General features: G+C 24.6%; 1 protein-coding gene across 3 annotated transcripts in view; it reads left to right on the forward strand.

Annotated features, from left to right (window-relative positions):
* The window catches only part of LOC117177316 (F-box/WD repeat-containing protein 7), a 45,310-nt gene that overhangs the window by 3,497 nt on the left and 18,340 nt on the right, over nt 1–23,473 (forward strand). For 2 of the 3 annotated variants that reach the window (XM_033367927.1, XM_033367926.1), the window contains 4 exons: nt 9,571–9,808; nt 17,141–17,376; nt 17,478–17,580; nt 21,835–22,353. In XM_033367927.1, coding sequence (XP_033223818.1) covers nt 9,602–9,808; nt 17,141–17,376; nt 17,478–17,580; nt 21,835–22,353 — 1,065 coding nt within the window. In that variant the 5' untranslated portion in view covers nt 9,571–9,601. Of the gene's footprint in view, nt 1–9,513; nt 9,809–17,140; nt 17,377–17,477; nt 17,581–21,834; nt 22,354–23,473 lie in introns of all 3 variants that reach the window. The other variant, XM_033367928.1, reaches the window with a different exon arrangement.

The raw sequence follows: 23,473 nt of genomic DNA on the forward strand, positions 1-23,473 counted from the left end.
ACATATTATACATATACATTTTTTTTTAAATTAAATATACCAATTTTCGACGAAAAATATAAATCCCAATTTTCGCAAAATGTTTCAAAATTTACATTGTGTTTCAATTTTTAAAAATATTTTTAATGCTCGATTATTTGAAAAACGTTATCTTTTAAAATAATTCGAATTTTTCCTAAAAATTTAAGAAAAATTCTGCAAAATAACCAGTTTTCTTTCAAATCTTCCAGATTATTTTTTTAATGATTTTGGAAATCTTTAGTAATCTTCTGATATACTTTGAAATATTCTTTAAAATAAATTTTGTGACAGAGAAAATAATTTTAAAAATTTCCCAGAAATCTTTTTTAAATTAAAAACTTATAATTTTGTTGTTTGAAATCTTCAAAAATCTACATTTTAAATCCGTTAAAATCTTTATAAGATTAAACTTACTTTTTTAAACCTTCTCAATACTTCTAAATATCTCTTTAACTTATTTGAATTTTTAAAACAATTTTTAATCTTGCACAATTGTAAAATTTTCATTTAAGTGCTGCTACATGCTTTTCCAACAATTTAGAAAGTCATTACGAACGTTTTAAAAACTTTATAAATATTTTTTTCAAATTAATTTTTCAAAATAAAAGAATCAATTTCAATTTTTCCTCATATCTTATTGAAAAAAATGAGTTATGTTAAATCCTTTTAAAGTCTTTAAAAACCTTCCTAATTTTATTTTAAAATCTTCAAAAATCTACATATTGTTTATTTGATTCAAAACAGGAATAGGTCCTAATTATCTGAAATAGATGCAATTCTAGTATTTATGGAGTGAAATGAGGCAATCCAATTTAGAAGTTGTACCCTACTTTCAACGCCCTTAAGCTCGCTTAATACCAAGAGAGTAAGCAATTTATTAATCACGTAATTAAAATAAAGTAGAACTTTGAACTCTTACAATTTACGCAATCTAGAGCTATTCAACTGTGAATTTCAAAGTAATTGTAAACAAATTATTTTCGCTTATGCAATGCATTATGCAAGATTGTCACTTGAAATGGCAGATTCTGCTTGAAAAGTTCAAGTTCGAATTGCAGAGTTTCCAATATTTATAAAAATACCCGGATTTAAGTCTCGTCTTTTATTGCTACGTTATCATTTTAGTCTAATTTCGAGATAAGAATTTTAGAAGCTCCGTAAATTATCATATGAAAAATATCAAATTTTTTTGTTCAGCAATTAAATGAATCAAGATTCGACTTTGCAGAACTAAAATTTAAATAATTCTTATACAAAATTAACTTAAACTTTTTGGTTTAAAAAATCAATGATTATAATGAAAATTTCGTAAATATCATTCTGACTTGGAAGAGAGAATTTCCGTTAATAATTATAATTTAGACTTTGGAACTGGAAATTTTCGTGAAGAATGATCATTTTTACTTCGAAACAGGTCATGTTCGAGAAGAATTATAATTTTTAGTTCGAAACAGGGAATTTGCATATTGAAACATAGATTTTCCGTAAAGAATTATAATAAAATGTACATTTCTTTAAAAAAATCTCTTTTCCAAATAAGAAATCTTTCAACTATTTTTTAATGTTTAGAAATCTTTTTAAATGTGTAAATATAATTTGAAATCATTAAAATTTATTGAACTCGTGAATTAGAATTTAGAAGAAGAAAATTTAAAATAAATCCCTGTCCCAAGTCGGAATTTTTATTTGAAACTTCACCCTTCCAAATTTTTTAAAAGGGAGTTCCTATTTTTGTGAATTATAATAGAAAATTTGGTAAATGAATATTCTGACAGAACAGGGGATTTCCGTGAATAATTATAATTTGGACCTTGGAGTAGGGGATTTCCGTAAAGAATGATAGAACGAACAACTAACCTCCGTGAAGAATTCTAATTTTTACTTTAGAATTTAATTATTTTCTTACAGTTCGGTTGGAAAAATACTTTGATCAAGTCAGGACCTTTTAGTGATAAGTAATCATGATAAATAAAATAGAATTTAAAAATGCTCAATTTTGAGTTTATATGTTTTTATTTTTTCAACTGCTGCATTTTTTTTTAATATATATTTTTTTTGTATTAAGAAGTTTGGAAGCCTTTAAAATAATTTGTAAAGCTTGCCAAAAAAAAAGATAATTTAAAACCCCACAAAATTACTATGTGGAAGAGGAATAAATCTCCAGTCATTCAAAAGTTTTTTGTTTAAAAAGAGGATTTAATTTAATTTTGTAACAAAAGACGAAGAATCAGAGTTAACATCTTTTATTTTATTATACAATATCAGTCATCACAGAGTGTCACCTATTCACCTTTTGTCACCTATTTTAGGAATGTCACGTTTTTCTCCTATTTTGGGGTTTCTCATCGTTTGTCACCATTTTTCTGTGGAAAAAGTACAATTTTATTCAAAATTACAACTTGCACACCAAATACAGTTTTTATTACACTTTCCTAATCGACGAATCTTGAACCAAATGTTCGAATTTTCAAACAAAAAAGATTAAACTTCAACCAGGAAAAGTTGCATTTTCAAACATAATCTTAAATTTTTAATTTGAAAAGATGAATATTTTACAAGCCAGTTTAATTTTAAAGCAAGGAAGACGAATTTTCAACTAAAAAATATGACTTTTCTAACAAATGAGGATTTTTTCACCAAAAGGATTGATTTTCTATCAAAAAATACAAGAGTTTAATAAACCATTTGAAATTTTGATAAAAAAAGATTACTTTTTAAGACAATAGTTGAATTTAGATTAATTATAAAATAAAAATATAATTTTTTTCAAATAAAAATAATTAGCTTTTAATAAAAAAGGATAAATTTTTAACCAAAGAGGATGACTTTTAACAAAACAGTTAAATTTTTAACCAAATAGTAGAATTTTGAACCAAGAGATGAATTTTTAGACAAAAGGTGATATTTTTTTTGCAAATAGTTTAATTTTCCACCCAAAAAGACGATTTTTAAAGTAAAAGTGAATTTTCAGTCCAAAAAGTATCAATATTCGAGAAAAAAAATGAATTTTTAACAAAATAGTTGAATTCAGATTAATTCTGGAAAATAAATATAATACTTTAGTTTTTGATAAAAAAAAAACTAACCATCAATCCAAATAGATTTTTTGAACCAAGAGGTGAATTTTAAACAAAAAAAGGTGACTTTTTAAGAACCTAGTGCAATTTTCAATAAAATATACTTTCAAACAATTTGTAGAATTTTGAACTAAACACCAAAAATATAATCGTAGATTTTCAATAAAAATTATTAACTTTCAAAAATATAAAACGTGAATTTTCAACAACTAAAAAAAAGATTTTTCTACCAAAAGATAAATTTTCAACAAAAAAATATGAATTTTCTAAAAAAGTATAAATTTTTGACCAAAAACGATGACTTTCTAAAAAAAATCGTTGAATTTTCACAAGAAGTATGTTTTTTAAGTCAAAAAGACTATTTATTACGCAAAAATACAATAATAGACTTTTGAAATAAAAAGAATTAATTTTCAATCAAAAAAGATGAATGTTCATACAAAAAATATGAATTTTCAATAAAAGAAAATGAATTTTCTGCCAAACAATATAATTTTTTGTCCAAAAACGATTACTTTTGAACAAAATACTTTAATTTGCAATAAAATAGTTAAATCTTTAACTAAATAGTAGAATTTGAAACCAAAAAGTAGAATTTTAAACCAAAAAGTTATTCATTAAAAATTCCACTTCTTGGTTGAAAGTTGAACGAATTTTTTTAAATTTTATTTTTCTTTCATTGAAGATTCATAATTTTAGTTAGAAGTTCGTTTTTTTTGGCTACAAAATTTAATTAAAAATTCGTTTCGTTGTAAACAAGTTTTTTTAAACTACGAATTCAAATATTTTGTCTAAAAAGTCAACTGAGAAATTGTAAATTACCTTTTTTGTTGTTATTTCATGTTCTTTTTTTAAATTAAATTGTTTGGTAGAGAATTAGGCTTTTTGGCTTGAAAATTCAACAAATAGGTATAAAATAAAACTGTTTTGTAGAAAATCCGTTTTTGTTTTTATTGAAAATTCATCTACTCCATTTTTGGTTAGAAATTCAACATTTTGGTTGAAAAATTATGTTTTTTTTGTTAAAAATTCGTCTTTTTTGGTAGAAAATCAACTTTTTTTTGTCAAAATCTAGTCATGTTGAAAATATATACTGTTTGGCCAAATTTAACTGTTTTTTATTTTTGATTAAAATTTTATAGTGAAAATATCAACTATAAAATTTTTTGATAAACATTAATCTTTTTTGTTAAAAATTCAACAATTTGCTTAACATTATTTTTCATTCTTGACTGAAAATTTTTTCTTGGTAGAAATTCATCTGCTTGATTTTCAGGGTGGTTATGACTGCAATACAGATGTACCGTTTTGTGTATATTAATAATAACCATATTTTTGTATAAAATCCCAATAGATTGTCATAAAAATCATTAGTGTAAGAAATACTTATTAAACTCAAATATATATAGGACTTTTTAAAAAAAAACTTGCAGGAAATGTACAGGAATTTAAATTTTTTTGTTAAAAAATTCCGAGTTTTACATTTTTATATGAAGAAACGTTTTATTTCGATCGGAAAATTTCTTTGTCCTCTGTGTAATACATCTCTCAAAAAGCAATTTCTAAGTTTTTTGAAATTTTTTGGTCCAATCTTGCCTTGTTTCAAACCTTCTGAAAAATATTGTACACAATATTATTTTCCCTGAATAATGTTAATTCTTTTAAAAAAAACTTGTTTGAACAATTATCGATCATTTTAGTGTCAGATTGATTAAATGATTAGTAGAAAATAATTAATTTGATTAGCCCATATTTACTAATTATATAGTGGAAAACTGCTAATTGCTTAAGGAAAAAATATGAATTTATTTCGGACTCTTTATATTAAATAAAAGAATTCTGCAGGAATGGGAAATGTGGCAAAGAGGAAAGTTTAATAAAAGAACGTGATTTTGTAACATTTTCAGCTTTATTGAAACAATAAGAATTCAATATTGCGAAACTTGTAAATAGACTACGTCACCTCCGCCAACATAATTTATTTACAAGTTATTGTTATTGTTTGTATGCGATAAAATGGATAAAACAAACCCGCTATTTTATATGGAAAGTAATCGTAATTTAAAAAGAACGGAAATATAAAATTGAATAGCAATGATTCTTTATTTGTAAAAGTAGCTTTATATTACTGTATTGAACTATGTTGCTGCAAATTCGTTTTTTTTTTGGTTCGAAATTAATTTTTTTTAACTGAAAATTTAAATATAAAATTTGCATATTATTTTAATTAAAACTCAATCTCTCTGGTTTAACATGAAGTTTTTAAATATTCATTTTCTGGTTGGAAAACTATATTTCTTAGTTGCAAACTCGTATTTTTGGTATAAAGTAATCTTCTTGGTTCAAAATTCATATTTTCAGTTAAAAATTCAATTATGCCATTTAGATATTCATAATTTTGGATGAAAATTCATCTTTTTGGTTTAAAATTAAACTTCCAGTTGAATATTAAACATATTAGTTGAAAGATTCATCACTTTGTTTGAAAACGTAACTATTTTTTTGAAAATCAGTTTTTTTCAACTGAAAATGTAGTTATTCCAATATTAAATATATTTCACGTTTAAGTCGAGAATTCGTCTCTCTGTTTATACATTAATTTTCCAAGTATATTTTTTTATAGCAATTAATATTTTTTGGATAAAAATTCTTCTTTTTGTTTGGACATTTAATTATTCTAGTTACAGATTCATCATTTTATTTTCAAATTTATGTTTTTGATTTAAAGTTCAACTATGCCAGTAGCAGGTTCATCATTTTAGTTCGGCCCATAAAAAAATTTGTTTTTTATTTAAAAATTATATTTTTTAATTAAAAATTTAACTATTCAATTTTTGCTTGATAATTGATCTTTTTTAGTTCAAAATTCGTCATTTTTAGTAGAAATTAATCTTCTTAGTTGAAAACTAGTATGTTTCGTTGAAAAATCAACTATTTTAGTTTCAGATTCAACATTATAGTTGAACATTCAACTTATTTGATTAAAATTCAACTGCTCGATTTGATGACTCGTCATTATGAATGAAAATTCATCAGTTAGATTGCATTCTTTTTTTTTTATTTGAATAAAATTGAACTTTTTGGGTATAAATTTGTGTGTTTTTAGTGAAAACTTTGATCATTTCGAACTCTTTTATTGAAAGTTTTACTTTTTTTATTCCTCTTTTTTGTTTAAAATTGATCTATTTCAGTTCAATTTAATTTTGCCATTTTTTAAATTTATCTCTAGTTAAAAATTCAACTATTTGGTTGGATATTTGTCTTTTCTACATATCAATGTCTCTATTTTGTTGAAAATACTCGTATTTTGTGAAAAATTGTCTTTTGTGGTAGAGAATTAATCTGCTTGTTTGAAATTTAATCTTTTTGGTTAAAAATTCAAGTATTCCGGCAAAATATTTAATTTTGTTTTTGTTGAAAATTCATCACTTAGGTTAAAAATTGGTTTGTTTCGTGAAAAATTCATTTTCTTCAACTAAAAATTTAATTTTTCCATTTTTGGTTCAAAGTGCAATATTTTTACTTGCAAAGTTTGGAATTTTACGAAAATACATTGAATTTAATATATTATCCACATTAATTTTACATAAATATGAACTGAATTTTATGTATAAGAAAATCAAATAAAAATTGTTTCAATTATTATTTAATAAATTAATTACACTAATATATTCTAGAATATCTTGTAATATAAATTGTCAAATCTTTCGAAATTAAACATATTATTTGGATAAAAAAAAATGAATGTATAATAAACTCGTGAAACTATATAGATATTCCGTTTCAATTGTTTTAAAAAATTGCGAAATATTTTAATGAATTTCATATTTTGCGCATTCTGTCATTCTTGAAAATTCCCATCTAGAAATTATATATTTTTCAAATTGTTTAGAATAGTTAAACTTTAAAGGTTTACAATATTTCTCGCATTATTTAAAATTCTGCAATTTGTAATGGTGAAAATAACAAGGACTGTTGATTTGACAAAATTAGATCTTTTACTAAAAAAAACCTATCCAGTGCTTTTAAATGTCACTTGATACTACATATGATACTTATTATTAATAGTATATTTTTAGAATAATTTTTGGATGTTTGGAATTTTAAATTTCAATGTATTGTTGTTTCAAATTCAAATCATTTAAGCTTTAGGACCATTTCGCTCTTAAATATTTCGAAATATTATATTAAAGCCCTTGATAGTCAGTTTTGAATTGAATAATTTTGGATGTAAACATAGAGCAATTTTTGATTGAAAAGCATGAAACTGTACATTAAAAAAAATGAAATCATATAATAAAAATATTATTTTGTATTCTTAATCTTAATTTTTAATTTTATATTTAAAATCTCAAAATTCTCCGATTCTTAGTTGAAATTTTAAACAAATAAGTCATTTCAAATTGAAAAATATTTTATATTCGAAAATTTCTATGATGAATGATAATTCTAAAAGAAGATTTGAAATATAAAAATTTTGAATTAAGTTTAAAATAAAAAACGATGAAAATTAATCTATCTGAATTTGGTACATCAGTAAAAGGACACTTTCGGTAATTGCAAGTGGTTACAATTTGAGATTTCTGAATTTTTATTAACAGCGCTAAATTTTAAATTTTTTCCTTTTTTAGGTTTTAATTTTCAATTAAAATTGAATTGAATTAGAAACTTGAAAAGTATTAATTTTTAAGCGATTTTAATTGACTTCCAATAATTGAAATTTTAAAGTGTTTTGAGTATAAAAAAGTTTTAATAACACAATTTTTTGTGCCTAAAATTTGGTTCAGTTTTAAATTTCGGAAGGTTTTTATTTTATATAATTCAATTTATTTTTTATTTTAGAAGTTTTCTAATTAGTCTTAATGTTTTAATGTCCCGAGGGATTTCAAAGAATTTGAAATATCTAAGTTTTTTTTTAATTTCAAGGAATTTTCAAAAGCTTAAAAACGTTTTGTGTTATTTCAAAAGATTGTTCACAATTTGAAATATTTTAGGTTATTTAAAAATATTCTAAGAAATTTTCAATAAAGTTCAGTAATGTAATTGTATTTCAAAGGATTTTAATTATTCTTGAATGCTTTAAAAGATTCCAAGGTATTTTTGAGAGCTTTAAAAGGATTCAAAGGATTTTACAGATTTTATGCTATTTACATTTTTTTAAATATTTTTTCAGAGCTTTTAAAAATTTCAAGGAATTTCAAATTCATCTGCTTCAGTAGAAATTTGAATTTTTTTGCTAAAAATACAGGTTAACTGTTTTGTTTGTCGTTGAGAATTAATCTTTTTTAGTTGAAATTTCGACTACTTTGTTGAAAGTTGCATTTTGTTATAAACTAATCTCTTCTATTAAAGGTTTATCATTTTAGTTGAAAATCTATCTCTTTGTTTGAAAATTTAACAATTTTTTCTAATTTTTTGTTTCTAAATTATTATTATTTAAGTTTTAACGTTTGGAAGTATTTATTTTTTGATTTTTAACGTTTCTCATTTAAAATTACTATATATTTCGAAAGGTTTTTATTTTAAATACGTAAACTTGCAACTTTATTATATCATGACAATTTAAAATTCTAGAATATCAGAAGCTTGGCATTTGAAAGATTCAATTTAGTTTTCAATATTAAATTGTCAAATTTTAATCGCTTTAAATTTAAATTATTCAAATTTAAAAGTCTTCAATTTATAATTATTTATTTTGAACGCTTTTAATTATAAAGAATATCATTTCAATTACTCTTAATTTTAAACTATCCAATTTTCAAAATTTGAATCTTAAATATACCATTTTTAACGTTTTGACTTTGTCATATTTAAAATTTTTTAATCTAAGATCATTCTAATTTCGTGATTCTCCAAATCAAATTACAATTCTTTAATTTTTAGCGCTTCAACTTATAAATTATACAATTCAACTCCTTTTTCTAATTAAATTGTCCAAAATCGTTGGTATATTTTTCAAAATTTCAAAACCCTGCAATTCGAAATTTTTCATTATTAACTATTATTTCAAAAACATTTAAAACCTTATATTAACAAAATTGGTTTAATAATGGATTTTTAAATTCGCATATTTTCATGTTGGTAAAAAGAAATTCAGAGACAGGAACGCGCGATTTGCGCGTGTGCATTTGCTACTATTGTGAAATAAAACGCTTATCTGTACTTTCCTTTATTAGGAACAACAGTTTCATTATCCTTCTTATTATATGATTTAAAAATCCATTCATTTTTTACAAAAAAGTTTGCTGACATTTATCGCCTTCCGAAATTTATAATATATATGAAAAAAACCGTGGGTTGTACAAAGAAAGTTAATTTTTTTTATAAACCGAGAAAAATCACGAATATGCACCGGGAGAAAGCCGGCAGACGAAAATTTAAAAAAAATGGCCAGCCTGGGTTAATTTTTTTCCAGGTTTTGAGTAGAGACCCTGACAATACTTGTCATGGATTATTTTAATTGTGATTGTAGAAAAAAATCAAACTAACAATTCAGGCCAGTAATGTCTGTCCCGTCATCGTCGTCGAAAGGTATAAATAGAGAAAAACCCGGAGGAACAAGTCCAAGCCCTGTGGAAGGTGTCGAAGGAATTCCAGGACCAAGTTCCTTAGATCCAATCCATTGTCCATTACCACCAGATGGAGAATCCGAAGACTACGGTGACGAGGCAGAAGATGAAGATGATGACAGTACTGAGGAAGAAAGCGAAGTAAGCTTAACAAAATTATTATTGAAACTAGGTAGTCACAGGTCAGGGAAATCAGAGAAATTACAGTGATTTTGAAAGAAAAAAATGGCAAAAGTCAGGGAATTTCTGGAATAAACACTTTAAGTAACTTTTTTCTTAAATCACTTTTTAGTCCCTTTATTAACTTTCGTTTCAGTAAATTAAACCACGAGTTAACCACCCCTATTGAATTCCAACCTATGTCTATTTCTAAATTTTCTTCAACAATTTCAAGGTATTCTCAAGATTTAAAAAAAAAGGCATTTTAAAGGATGTAAAGGAATCTGAAATATTTTGAAGTATTTTATGATTCCAAAGAGTTTTAAACAGATTTCAATAATTTGAAAGAATTCTAAATCATTTGGAAGATTTTAAAGTATTTTTAAAACTTCCAAAGAATTTTTTTTAGAGCTTTAATAAGTTTCAAGAGATTTGTAACTATTTTCATGTGGTTGTAAATAATCTCTAGAATTTTCAAAGATATGCGATGATTTGAATGATTTTCGTGGATTTAAAAGTTCTCAAGATGTTTTACAATAATAAGTTGTTAAATAATTTATCATCAAGAATTGAGGGATTTTGTAGAGTTTCAAAAAATTTCAAGGTATTTCCAAAGATTTTAGGGCATTTAAAAAAAATCTGAAGAATTTTTAGATAATTTCAAAATTTGGAAGGATTTCCACAAATTTTACATATTTTTTCATGTTATTTTTAAAAAATCCAAGGAATTTTCTAGAGCTTTCAAAAATATCAAAGTATTTCAATAGATTTTTAAACATTAAAAATATATTAGGGCATTTTTATTATATTTTAATAACTTGAAATAATTTTTAATTTATTTCAAAGAATTTTAGGCTATTTGGAAAAATTGCAAGGATTTTATGGTATGTTAATAATTCAAATACATTTTCAGGGTGGGGAATTGATCGCGAAACCGGGAACGGGAATTTACTTCTGATCGCAGTAAAATTAAAACTCATTATTTTAATGATTTTGGTCAATTTAGAAAAGTGATTTCTACTTTATCTACAGTCGCAGATTTTTCAAATTACCTCAGTTTAATCTAAGTAAATCATAGTAATTTTAAAATTACTTTTCACGGTTGAAATTTCATCTTTTTCGAATAAAATTACATGTTTCCTGATGAAGATAAATAATTTTAGTTAATAATTTATCAGTTTCAAAATAAATCCCTTCAATTGAAAATTTGAATGTCCATTTTTGGTTGATAATTAACCTTTTCTTGATCACTATCTAGTCAACAATTTGGATGAAAATATGTCTTTTTTAATTGAAAAATTGAAAATCCATATATTTTGTTACAAACAATTGTTTTTGTTAAATTATCTTTTTCTTTTAAAGTTGTTATTGTCTAACCTTCAATGCTTTATTTAAAAATTCATTTCTTTTGTTTAAGTACGAGCTATTTTATTGAAAACTTGTTTTTCTTTTGATGAAAAGGGATTTTTTTTAACTATTATTCCACTTGAATATTCCATAGTTTTTAATAAAAATTAATTTCTTTGGTTAAACAGTCATTTTTTGTCTAAAAATTTAATTATTCAATTTTTGATGGAAAATTCATCATTTTGGTCAAAAGTTCATCTTTCTGGTTTAAAATTCAACTATTCCAAATAAATATTTACAATTTAAGTTGTAAATTTATCACTTTATTGAAAAATGTAACTATTCTTTTTAAAGTTAGTTTTGAGTGGAAAATTCATCAGTCAGGTTTAAAATTGAACTATTTTCTTGAAAATCGTTTCTTTTTTTTCAAAATTAATGTCCAACTAAAAATTTAACTATTCCATTTTTTGTTGGAAATTGATATTTTTTATTGGAAAATTTAAGTATTTGTTTCAAAATTTATTTATTTTTCAACGTGATCTATTGTGTTTAAGGATGTTGAGAATTAACGTAATGAATGCAAACAATTTTTGGCGTTTAGCGGCAGGTATGAATGTGTTAATTTTAATTGATCGGGAAAATTTAAGAATCTTGACCGAGAAAAACCGATAATTTGAAATCTTCCACCAAATCGCCACCCTGATTTACAAGAATTAAAAAAAAATTGAGGTGTTTCAAATGATATTTGGATGGTTTATAAGATTTCAAGGAATTTCCAGTTGATTTCGATAATTTTATGGGTTTTCAAAAAATTTTGAAGACTTCTTAGGTTATTTAAAAAAAAATTCCAAACAATTTTCTTGAGCTTTAAAAATATCAAGTGATTTCAAGAAATTTAACAGGATTTTAGGGTATGTATTTTTAAAAATTCCAAGGAATTGGCAGTTGGTATAATCGGATTTCAAAGAATTTTGAAGATTTCTTAGGTTATTTTAAAAAATTCCAAACAATTTTCTTGAACTTTAAAAATATCAAGTAATTTCAAGAAATTTAACAGAATTTTAACGATTTTAGGATATGTATTTTAAAAATCCCAAAGAATTTTCAGTTGATTTCGATAATTTTATGGGATTTCAAAGAATTTGGAAGATTTCGTAGTTTATTTTAAAAAATTCCAAGGAATTTGCCGTTAATTTGATTAATTTGAAGGGATTTCAAAGAATTGGGAAAATAGGGTCGATGAATTTAAAACAATTTTTAATATTTTAGGATATTTAAAAAAAATTAAGAGCCTTGCAAAATTTCGAGGTATTTTAAAAGATTTCAGGATGCTTCAAAAGATTCCAAGGAATTTTCAGTTAATTTTCCATAGATTGAAGGAATTTCAAAGAATTTTGAAGATTTTATGGTATTTCTAATAATTCCAAGTAATTTTAAAGAGCTTTAAAAAACCTCGAGGTATTTCAAAAGATTTTCGGATGTTTTATAAGATTCGAAGGAATTTGCAGTTGATTTCAAGATATTTTAAAAGATTAAAAATGTATTTGGGTAATTTTAATATATTTCAATCATTTGTTGTTTTTTTTCCAAGGATTTTAAATCTTGTAGGATTATATAGTTTGAAAGTATTTAAACAAATTTGAAATATTTAAGTTGATTTTTGTTTTTAATTCAGGAAATTTTCAAAAGCTTCAAAAAGTTTTGTGTTATTTCAAAAGATTGTTCACAATTTGAAATAGTTTAGGTTATTAAAAAATATTCTAAGGAATTTTCAAATAAGTTCAGTTATGTAATTGGATTTCAAAGGATTTTCATTATTTTTGAATAATTCAAAAGATTCCAAGGTATTTTTGAGAGCTTTAAGAAGATTCAAAAGATTTTACAGATTTTGTGATATTAAACATTTTTTAAATAATTTTCCAGAGCTTTTAAAATTTTCGAAGAATTTCAAATTTCTCTGCTTTAGTAGAAATTCATCTCTTTTCAAAAAAACATTGATAGAAATATTAAATTTTCTTTGGTTAAATATAAAACTGTTTGATTGATAATGAATAATCTGTTTTGTTTGAGGATTCAACCATTTTTCTAAAATTAATTTTTTGTTTGAAGATTCATCATTTTAGTTAAAAATTCATCTTTTTGGTTGAAGATTAAAGTTTTTGTTGAAAATTCCTTTTTTTGTGATTAAAAATTAATTTTTTATCTGAAAATTTAACCATTCCATTCTTGATAAAAAATGTAAGTGTTTTTTTAAGAATGCGCCTTTTTCGTTGGAAGTTTATTCTTTTTATTTGATAATTCATCTTTCTGCTTGAAAACAACTACTTGGTTAAAAATTCATGTATTTAATTGCATATTCGTCTTTTTTGGTTGAAAATTTATCTTGTTAAAAAGTTAATGTTCTTGGTTAAAAAAAGATCTATTTGATTGATTCTTTAAAAAAAATTACTTGATTTCTTCTAAATTTATTCAATCCTACTTAATTCCATTAATTTTTTTTTAATTTTCAAAAGTTTTTACTTAACTAATCTTGAGGATCAATTAATAAGTTGACCAAAGGATTTGAAATAGTTTAATGTATTTTTTTCAAATTTCTTGGCATTTGAAGATTTTTTTTAAATTTCGAGCTTTTAAAGTATTTTAAATATTTTAGGTTATTCAAAAATATTACACAGAATTTTTTAATGGATTTCAGTAATTTAATGGGATCAAAAAGGATTTAAAATATTTGAGGGTATTGTAAGAAATTCCCTATCATTTTCAAGAGCTTTACAAAGTTTTAAGGGATTTCAAGAGATATCAAAGGATTTGAAATATTTTAGGAAATTTTTAAATTCCTTAAACTTTTTTTATTTATTTCAATAGTTTGAAGGAATTTCAAAGACTTTGAAATATTTTAAGGAATTTTTAAAAGATCCAAAGACATTTTGAAGAGATTTAAACAATTTCAGGGCGGCCTCAGGACCGGTAAACCGGGAAATGACAGTGCATTTTTGTTTTGACCGGGGATTTTACCAATTTTTAAAAGAAAAATCTTCCCACGCTCGATTTTAACAGCTTTCAAATAATTCGCGGAATTGCTATGTTTTTTAATTAGACTATTATTTAGCTTGCAATGCGTAATTCAACATTTTTTTCTTTACAAATTTTCCATTAAAAATTTTTATTTCTAAGCTTATATTTTTAGTTTAAAAAATTTTCAAATGCTTAAAGTCTTGAACAAATAAAAAATAAAAGCCTTTGATGTTGAAAATTAGGGATAAAAAACATTTTTATTTAATAAATAAATACATTTTTTTCATTTATCTATACTTTAAGTAATAAAAAGTGAACATAACCGATTTGACAAAACGATTTTAAACCAGTTCAAAATTTAAGGATTTTTAGAATTTATCGTAAAACTTAAACGGTTTCAATTTCAAAGTGTTAATCATTGCACAAATTTAAACGCGTGACTGAAAGTTTATAAACTATTTTCAACTTAAAAATAACTTCATAATAATATATTCTTAAATAAAGGATTTTATTATATTTAAAATATTGTTTAATTCTAAAATATTCCATTTTTAACCCATTCAATTTGAAATTTTTAATTAAAAAAAAGATGAATTATTGAATATTTAGCAGTATTTGCATTTTTATTTAAGACAAGTAAATCGAAACCAAATATTTAAAAGTAAAGAATCTTTAACTGAATTGTTTGACATAGGAAACCTGGAATCGTTCAAATTTCGAAGAACCTTCAAACTTTGAACGTTACAATTTTAATTGTTGTATTTGAAAATAGCTTCACTTTCAAGTGAAACTTTTTATTTTTGATGTATAAATTACAAATGAACCTTTGTAGAAAAAAATTTGAGTAGTTTTGAGAGATCTTTATGAGTTTTAAAAAGTTAACAAATTTTGATGGAAATTTTAGAAAGTTTTCCTAAAATCTTCTAGAATCTTTTTTAGAAATTTTGTTTGAATCTATGAAAAACTTCTTAAATATTCTCTTAAAATAATTTTTCAAGATGAAAAATTATTTTTAATTTTACTATGAATCTTAGTAAAATGTATTTATTCTTTTGAAGCCTTTAACAATTCTTGAAGAGAATGTAATTTTTTGTTTAAAATCTGCGAAAATCTACGTTTTATTTTATATTAGGCTAGCATTTCAAGTTTTACATTATGTTTGAATCTTTTCAAAACTTTTACGTATCTCTTAAAACTACTAAAATTTCGCCTACAAATAATTAATGTTCAATTGTTATTTATCCATCCAAATTGTAAAGAAATGTTCTAAAATTTACAGGATTTTCTGAAAATTGTAGAAAAAATTCAATTAATTTTGACCGTTATTTAGAAGTTCTGAAAAAATTTCCAAAATAATTTGAAATTTAAAACCAATTTAAAACAGCTTCTAGATTTTTCAAGATTTTTAAATAAAACTTTGAAGCTTTCGAACGATGTTTAAACTATTTAAAAAGAAAATAATTGGCTTTCTAATTAAAAAAGTGTTCAGTTAAAATTTTTTCAATTTCTCAATATTTAATGTTTGTAGCTTAAAATTCCGTAAAACTATATAATTTTGAAAATTGTAAAATTCATTGATTGATTTTTTAATTTTGAGCATTGAAAATGATAACTTGGATTCATATTTTTTTATATTGAAAAATGTTAGTAGTACCTTTTTAATTTCTTACGCGTAAATTGTTGGGCATTTGAATACAAATTTTTAAAAATTAAAAACTTTTAAATTTCAATTTTAAAAGTTCCAAATTTAACAGTTCCACTTTGAGTGCTTTCATTTGCAGCTCAGTTTTTATTACCTCAAGTGGAAATTTTTTTAGCTTTAACGTTCCATTTTTTTAATTTCATAGACCGTGAAAAATGTTTGCCAACCGGGAAATGACCGAAAATTTATTTCGTCGATTAAATCAGCCACCCTGAATTTCAAGGGTTTTTGAAGGGCTTAATTAATTTTAAGAAATTTCAATATTTTAAAGAATTTGAAAGACTTTATTTACAAAAGGTGAGGGATTTCGTAGGGTTTAAAAGATTTGAAGAGATTTTAAAATATATTTTGCAATTTTATTTGGAATTCGACGTGAATTCTTCTTAATTTACCCTGAATTCTTTTGAATTTTTCTAAATTCACGCAATTCAATGAATTTTTAACAAGGTTTTGGTCAATTCATCTTGAAGTCTTTAAAACTCACATTAAAATCTTTAGCATTTTGTCAAATTCTTTTCAATTACCTTTAATTTTCTTAAACTTATTTCAAACATACTTAATTCAATGTATTTTTCCAAATTTTTGCATTGTTTTCAATTCACTTAAAGTCAGCTTGATTTTGTTCGAAATTTATCGAATTCTTCTAATTTCCTCTAAATTCCCTCATTTTACTGACATTTCCGAATTCTTTTAAATTCTTGGGAATTCTCTGGAATTTTTTTAATTTACTTAAATTCTTCTAAATATACTCATTCTACTTCATTCAATGATTTTTTTTAATTTTTAAAAGTTTTTATTAATCCTAGATTCTTTTAACCTGATCTTGAATTCTTAGGCATTTCCTTAAATTCTTTTGAATTCTCTTGAACTTTTCGAATCTCGTTTGAAACTTACTGAATTCAATGAAGTTTTTTAATACTTCTAAGTTGTTTTCAATTCATTTTTTCTTTTAATTCAACTTAAATTTTTATTAATTTCAATTTTACGGAAATCAGTGGGGTTTTTTAAAATTAAAAATCTGTTTTTTCTAATTTATTTAAATTCTTTTGAATTTACCTTGAATGGGTTTGAAGTCTTATGAATTTGTCCTGAATTTGTTACCCTTTGAGCGGGAAAAAGTATCCTATAAATGTGAGAAAAAGTACACTTTGGTCCCTATATTTTATCCCATAGGGACATATGAGGCCTGAATTAAATAAAATGCACCACTTTTATATGCAAATGTATGAATAGGTAACTATGGTTAACAGATTAGCGACACAGGGCTGTTTTGTGATGCCGAGTGCGAAGAAGAAGAAGCCGAGGAAAGCGACTGCCAATCTCCAATTCTACAGTCACAACCACCTTTATCACACAGGCTGCAAAGTCCTATTTTGCACACCTGCGTTCCTTTGGACGTTGTGCAGCCTCAGAGAAAACGTAAAAGTGATACAGAGTCCAATTTACCTTGTAAAAAGCTTAGTCCAGAGGAGAAATCTCACACATCGTAAGTACATTATATTTACTTAACATCGAATTATTATTATCTTTTCTAAAACTTTATTTTCTTTGGGAATTATTACGATTAATAACTTGGATCTTATCTAGAATCACGAGAAAGTTGGACGATAAGGGCAAACCTGTGAGATTCGTGATACCCACGAAAGACAATCCACCTCCTGAATTGAGCTCGTGGCTCTTACAATTTCAGGTATAGTATAAAATTGAGTAAGAATCTTTTAATCCATATTTTTTTTGGCACGAAGGAATCAACCACGAACTACTTTTCCAATTTTTTTATATTTTTTAACCCCGTCCACTTGAATTTTTAACAAAATATTTGAATTTATTGCCAAGTATAGTTCAGTTCTCAAATAAAAATGATGATTTAATAACAAAAATTAAAATTAATTTTATGTTCAAACAGCCAAATTTTTGGCATAAAGATATGGCTTTTCAAAATAGTTAATTTTAAGTCTACTAAGGTGAATTTTTACCATGAGTGTAATTCCTAATCAAGAGAGATGAATTTTCAACTACAAGATTAATTTTGAAAAAAATTACTAAAAAACACGAATTTTTTAACAAATTTGTTTCAATCCTCAACCAAAATGATAATTTTTCAAAACAGAAGATTACTTTTATGTTCGAAAAGACAAATTTCGAACAAAATAGTTAAATTTTTGGGAAAAAGAGATCACTTTATAAAATAGTTAATTTTAAGCCTACAAAAATGAATTTTTATCATAAATATAATTTACAGCTTGAAAAAATAATTGTTAACTGGTTGAGTATATCTAAAAAAACACGAATTTTTAACAGAATAGTTGAATTCTCGACCAAGATTATGATTTTCCAAAAAAGAAGATTAATTTTATTTTTAAAAGGACGAATTTTTAACAAAACTTATGAGTTTATCACCCAACACTATGAATTTTCAACAACAAAGTCAATTTTCTACCAAGTAGTTCATTTTGCAACTTACATTGCATTACATTTTCGAAAAAAGCAAATTTTTCTAACAGTTAAATTGAATAAAAAAAGACGAATTATTGAAAAATAGTTGTATCCGTAGCCAATAAGATAAGAAATTCAAAAAAGAAGTTAATTCTCAACTAAAAAAGATAAGCTTTCAAACAAAAATTGAATAGTTACACTTTCAGACTAAAAAATTTATTAAAAAAAAGAATTTTCTTCCAGTTAAATTGAACACAAAAAGACGAATTTTTAACCAAATTGTTCAGTTCACTTCTGATAAGATGAATTTAAAAAAAAAATGAAGATTAATATTGCAGCCAAAAAAATGAATTTTCAAAAATAAAATAGATGAATTTTCCACAAAGTAGTTTTATTTTAAAACCGACCTTATAAATTTTTATCAAAAAAGTTAATTTTTTACGAAGTTATTAATTTTTTAATGAAATAATTAAATTTTTAACCATATGGTAGACCTTTCTACCAAAATACTTGAATTTCTTACATAAAAGATAATTTTTTAAACAAAAATGAGATAGTTACATTTTAAGTTAAAAAAAATTTTTCTTCTATTTAAATTAAAGCAAATTAAAAGAGTTTTTTTTTAAATAGTTTCATTCACAGCCAAAAAGATAAATTTTCAACAAAATATATGAATTTTATACGCAAAAAAAGTCTTAACTTTCCACCCAACACTATAGAATTTGAACAAGAATGTTGATTTTCCACCAAATAGTTCATTTGCCAAATAAATAGTTTGATTTTTAACCAAATATTTTAATTTTCTACCCGAATAGTTGAATTTTCAACTAAAAAGGGTAAATTTTCAACCAAAAATTGAATAGTTACATTTTCAGTTTAAAAAACTAATAAAAAAGATAATTTTCTTCGATTTAAATTAAACCAAAATAGACTTTTTTTTCAAAAAATAGTTTATAATTCATAGCCAAAAAGATGAAGTTTCAACAAAATATATGAATTTTACATACAAAAAGTGGAATTTTCCTCCCAACACTATAATTTTAAACAAGAAAGTTAATTGTCCACCAAATAGTTAATTTGTTAAATAAATAGTTTGATTTTTAACAAAATAGTTAAATCCTCAACCACCATGATGATTTTTCAAAAAGAAAGATTAATTTTCTGTTCAAAAAGACGAATTTTCAACAAAACGGCTAAATTTTCGACTAAAAGAAGTCACTTAACAAAAATAGTTGAATTTTAAGCCTACAAAGATGAACTTTTGTCATAAAAATAATATGTAATAAAAAAATATGAATTTTCAACTAAACAAAAAAAGCCTTTGAACCACAGGTGGAACAGTTACATTCTCAGCTTGAAAAAAAAACAACTAATTTTCAACTTTTTAAATCACAGCCAATAAGATGAATTTTCAAAAAAAAAAGTAAGAATCGTTAAAAATCGTTCTTTGTTGCTTGATAATTCAACTAATTTGTTAAAAATATTTAGTTGAATCGCTTTGTTAAGAAATCACTTTTTTTGTTAAAGATTTATATTTTATGTTGAAAAGTTATCTCGTTGGTTAAAAGTTTAATTATCTTGTTGAAAATTAATCTTTTTTATTTGAAAATTCAAAACTACTTCGGTCAAAATTAAACTACATTGTGAAATTTTTTTATTGAAGGCTTATGTCTGGTTAAAAAATTTAACTGTTTAGTGGAAAATACTTATTTTTTTTATTTTTTTTTTTTTTTAGAATACATTTTTTTACAGAAAATGTAACTTTTCCATTTTTTTAAGATTGATATTTTGTAGTTAAATATTCGTATTTTTTTGCCGAACGAAATAATTGTTTAGTTTGAAATTTCCTTTTTTCGTCTAAAAATACATCAGTTTCGTGAAGAAATAATTTTTTGTTGAACAGTCATATTTCTTGTTTGAAAATTAAATTTTTATAAAGAAAATTTGTCTTCTGGTTTCATGGTTCATTAATTTAGATCAACTTTTATTTATTTTTTGAGTAAAAAATCTTTATTTGTTGGAAATTTGTCCTTTTGGTTTTAAAATTCTTTTCTTTTGTTCTATAAATTTCATTCTTTTTTTTATTAAAATGTAAACTATGACACTTTTTCGTTGGTAATTTGTCTGTTTAGGTTGAATATTTAACTATTATGTTAAAAATACAATTATTTTGTAGCGAATTCCAGTATTTTGTTAAAGAGTTAAATTTTAAAGTGAAAAAAAAACCTTTTTTTTGTTTGAAATAAATTAATACATTTGAAAATTTTTAATTTTTATATGAAACACTGTAATTGCTGAATATGTCTGAGCTACAAAATAATTTATATTCAACCACTGATATAACCTGAGTATTAAAAATATTGTTCAAAATCATAAATTCTCCTAAATTCTGTCATATTCTCGGTTATATAACCTGAACCTAAATTCTCAGGAATTTAAAAACTCTACACGAGGGACATGGTGATGGGACTGAAAATGTTCAAAATATCAAATTGAAATTTTGGAAATTACCATGATTATTTCAGTAGGAAAACAAACACAAAAGTAAAATCTTTGATTTTTTTGGATCTCGAGTACTATAATTATATGGGGTCAGATTGACCCCAAAAAATTATTAGTAATTTGTTCGTTCAATTAAAAAAGTAGCCGAGGCACTTAGGCTTAACTGTAGCATGTTGAACGTATAATAGAGACCTCAAACTCATACCAGATGGCAGCACAGCTCGTAATTTAACCCTCAAAGTGCATACATGGTAAAAATCACGATAAAGTGCATCGTGGGTGTTACTGACCCCAACGTATTTAATCATGTGTTGTTTAACCCCTATTGAATATTTTGTTACAATAAAATTATCCGGTATAGTTTAATGTATCTTTTATAAGGTAGAGTTGATTTTTATAACCATTTATTTATTTTAAGTTTGTTAAAAAAATTGTTGAAAAAAAAGTGAGAAAATGGGTTTTTTACTTAAAAATTCATAACGCACGCAATTTTAATTATTTTAACCTGAAAATTTATGACTATACTTTTGAAATAGTGTAATTAAATAAAAAATATTGCAACATGGTTGCTTTCAAAAAAGATATTTATTTGCACCCCAAGATTTTTTTAATTCCACTTTCAGGTGCTGCTGCTAGCAGACTGACGCTTGGCGCAGTATGCAAAACGACTACTTTACTTACAGTTAGTGTCTCCAACTAAAGGTAGAAGGCGACACTTACTCCGTTGTTTTCGAATTAAGTATGGTTTGTAAGAGTTTGAAAATTTCTTGGGGTATCACACACCCACAATGCACTTTAAGGGTTTAACGCTCTGCTATTAAAATTGTTATCTGAAGTTTATGTTGGGGTCATTCAGACCCCAAGTAAGTGATAAGGGTTAAAAGAATTTATTTCCCTATTTTCGTGAAAAATCACCCTTTTTCCCTCTCTTGAGAGAATTTTGGGCCGTAAGTTCTGTTTTTTATCAGGATAATAATAAAACTTGATTGGTGGAAAATTGTTGCAGAGGTGGTCAAATGCTGAAAGGATATTAGCTATAGACGAATTAATAGAAAGGTGCGAACCGACGCAGGTCCGTCACATGATGCAAGTGATAGAACCTCAGTTTCAAAGGGACTTTATCTCTCTTCTGCCGAAAGAACTAGCCTTATCCGTATTAGCATTTCTGGAACCCCGTGATCTGCTGCGGGCAGCTCAAACGTGTCGTAGTTGGCGTTTCCTCGCGGACGACAATCTGTTGTGGAAGGAAAAGTGCAGAGCAGCTGGAATAGATGATCCGAAGGACTCGCCCTCATCGAAACGTAAAAACTCGAGAACCTCGAGTAATTGCTCGTCACCGTGGAAGCAGGCCTATATGCGGCAGCACAATATCAAAATGAATTGGCGAACAAAACCAATCCGTCCACCAAAGGTTCTCAAGGGCCACGACGATCATGTCATTACTTGCCTCCAGTTCTCGGGAAATAGGATAGTGAGCGGATCCGATGACAATACTCTCAAAGTCTGGTCAGCTGTTACTGGCAAGGTATTATTTATTTATTTATTGTTGTTTATTTAAAAAAAAAAAATTCTGATAAAAACTGGAATTATCAAGCAGGCCTGTGTATCTCCATATTTCAGATTTTAACTTGACCCCAGAAAACTATCCTAAGTTGATTAGTTCCTAATGTCTCCAACGCGGCGCTAGTTGTCCAATCACTCCCTGTTCTTGCATAGAAAGCAATAGGGCTATATCACCTTTTTTTAATTTTGTAGTAAAGAAAATGTTACTTTCATGCAACAAATTATTGAAATGAAAACAATATTATTCATTTAACATTTAAAAAAAGTTTTCTAATCATTTTCTATGAATACTAAAGAGAAAATATTAATTATAAGGTGTCGTACAATAATTCTGGCGAAGTAGAATATATTTTAGATTTGATTTTGAATAAAAAGTAAAGTATGATTTTTTAAATTTATTTTCGAAAATATAATAAATAATATTAATAATGAAATGCAAAACAAATTTTCCGAAGAAAACTTTAAATTATATAGCTTTAAATTTATTTTTTTGAAAAAATGTTATTTAATAATCAGTGAAGAATATAAAAAAATGATTGCTCTAATTGATCTCTTTAAACTTTCACCATTATATCTTTAAAACAAAGATGTTAAAACATTGATTCTATTTACATTTTGAACGTACTTATAAAATTATAATTTATATTTGTTCCCCTGAGAAATAAATTTTTTTCTAAAATCTTAATCATTTAATACATTTTTTTTCCAAATTTAATATAAAATTAAATAAAAATGTTTTTTTCATCTGAAAAAGTAGATTTATATTACTTTATTTACCTATTTTATTGAAAAAAAATGTTTAAGTGTTAAAAATTTATCTTTTCGTACACTTTTCGTTGAGAATTTATCTTTTTTGTTTAAGAATTCAACAGTTCAAAAATTTATCATTTTAATTTAAAATTCATCATTTTGATTGAAAATTTAACTATTTGGTGGGAAAGTTGTTCTTTTTTTGGCTAAAAATTTAATTGGTCCATATTTGACAACTTACCTTTTTTAGTTGAAACTTCATCTGTTTTGTTGAAAGTCAATCTTTTCTAGATGAAAATTTATCTACTTGGTTGAAGGTTAAACTCTTTTAA

Source organism: Belonocnema kinseyi, chromosome 7 (assembly GCF_010883055.1).
Source record: "Belonocnema kinseyi isolate 2016_QV_RU_SX_M_011 chromosome 7, B_treatae_v1, whole genome shotgun sequence".
Taxonomy (NCBI): Eukaryota; Metazoa; Arthropoda; class Insecta; order Hymenoptera; family Cynipidae; genus Belonocnema; species Belonocnema kinseyi.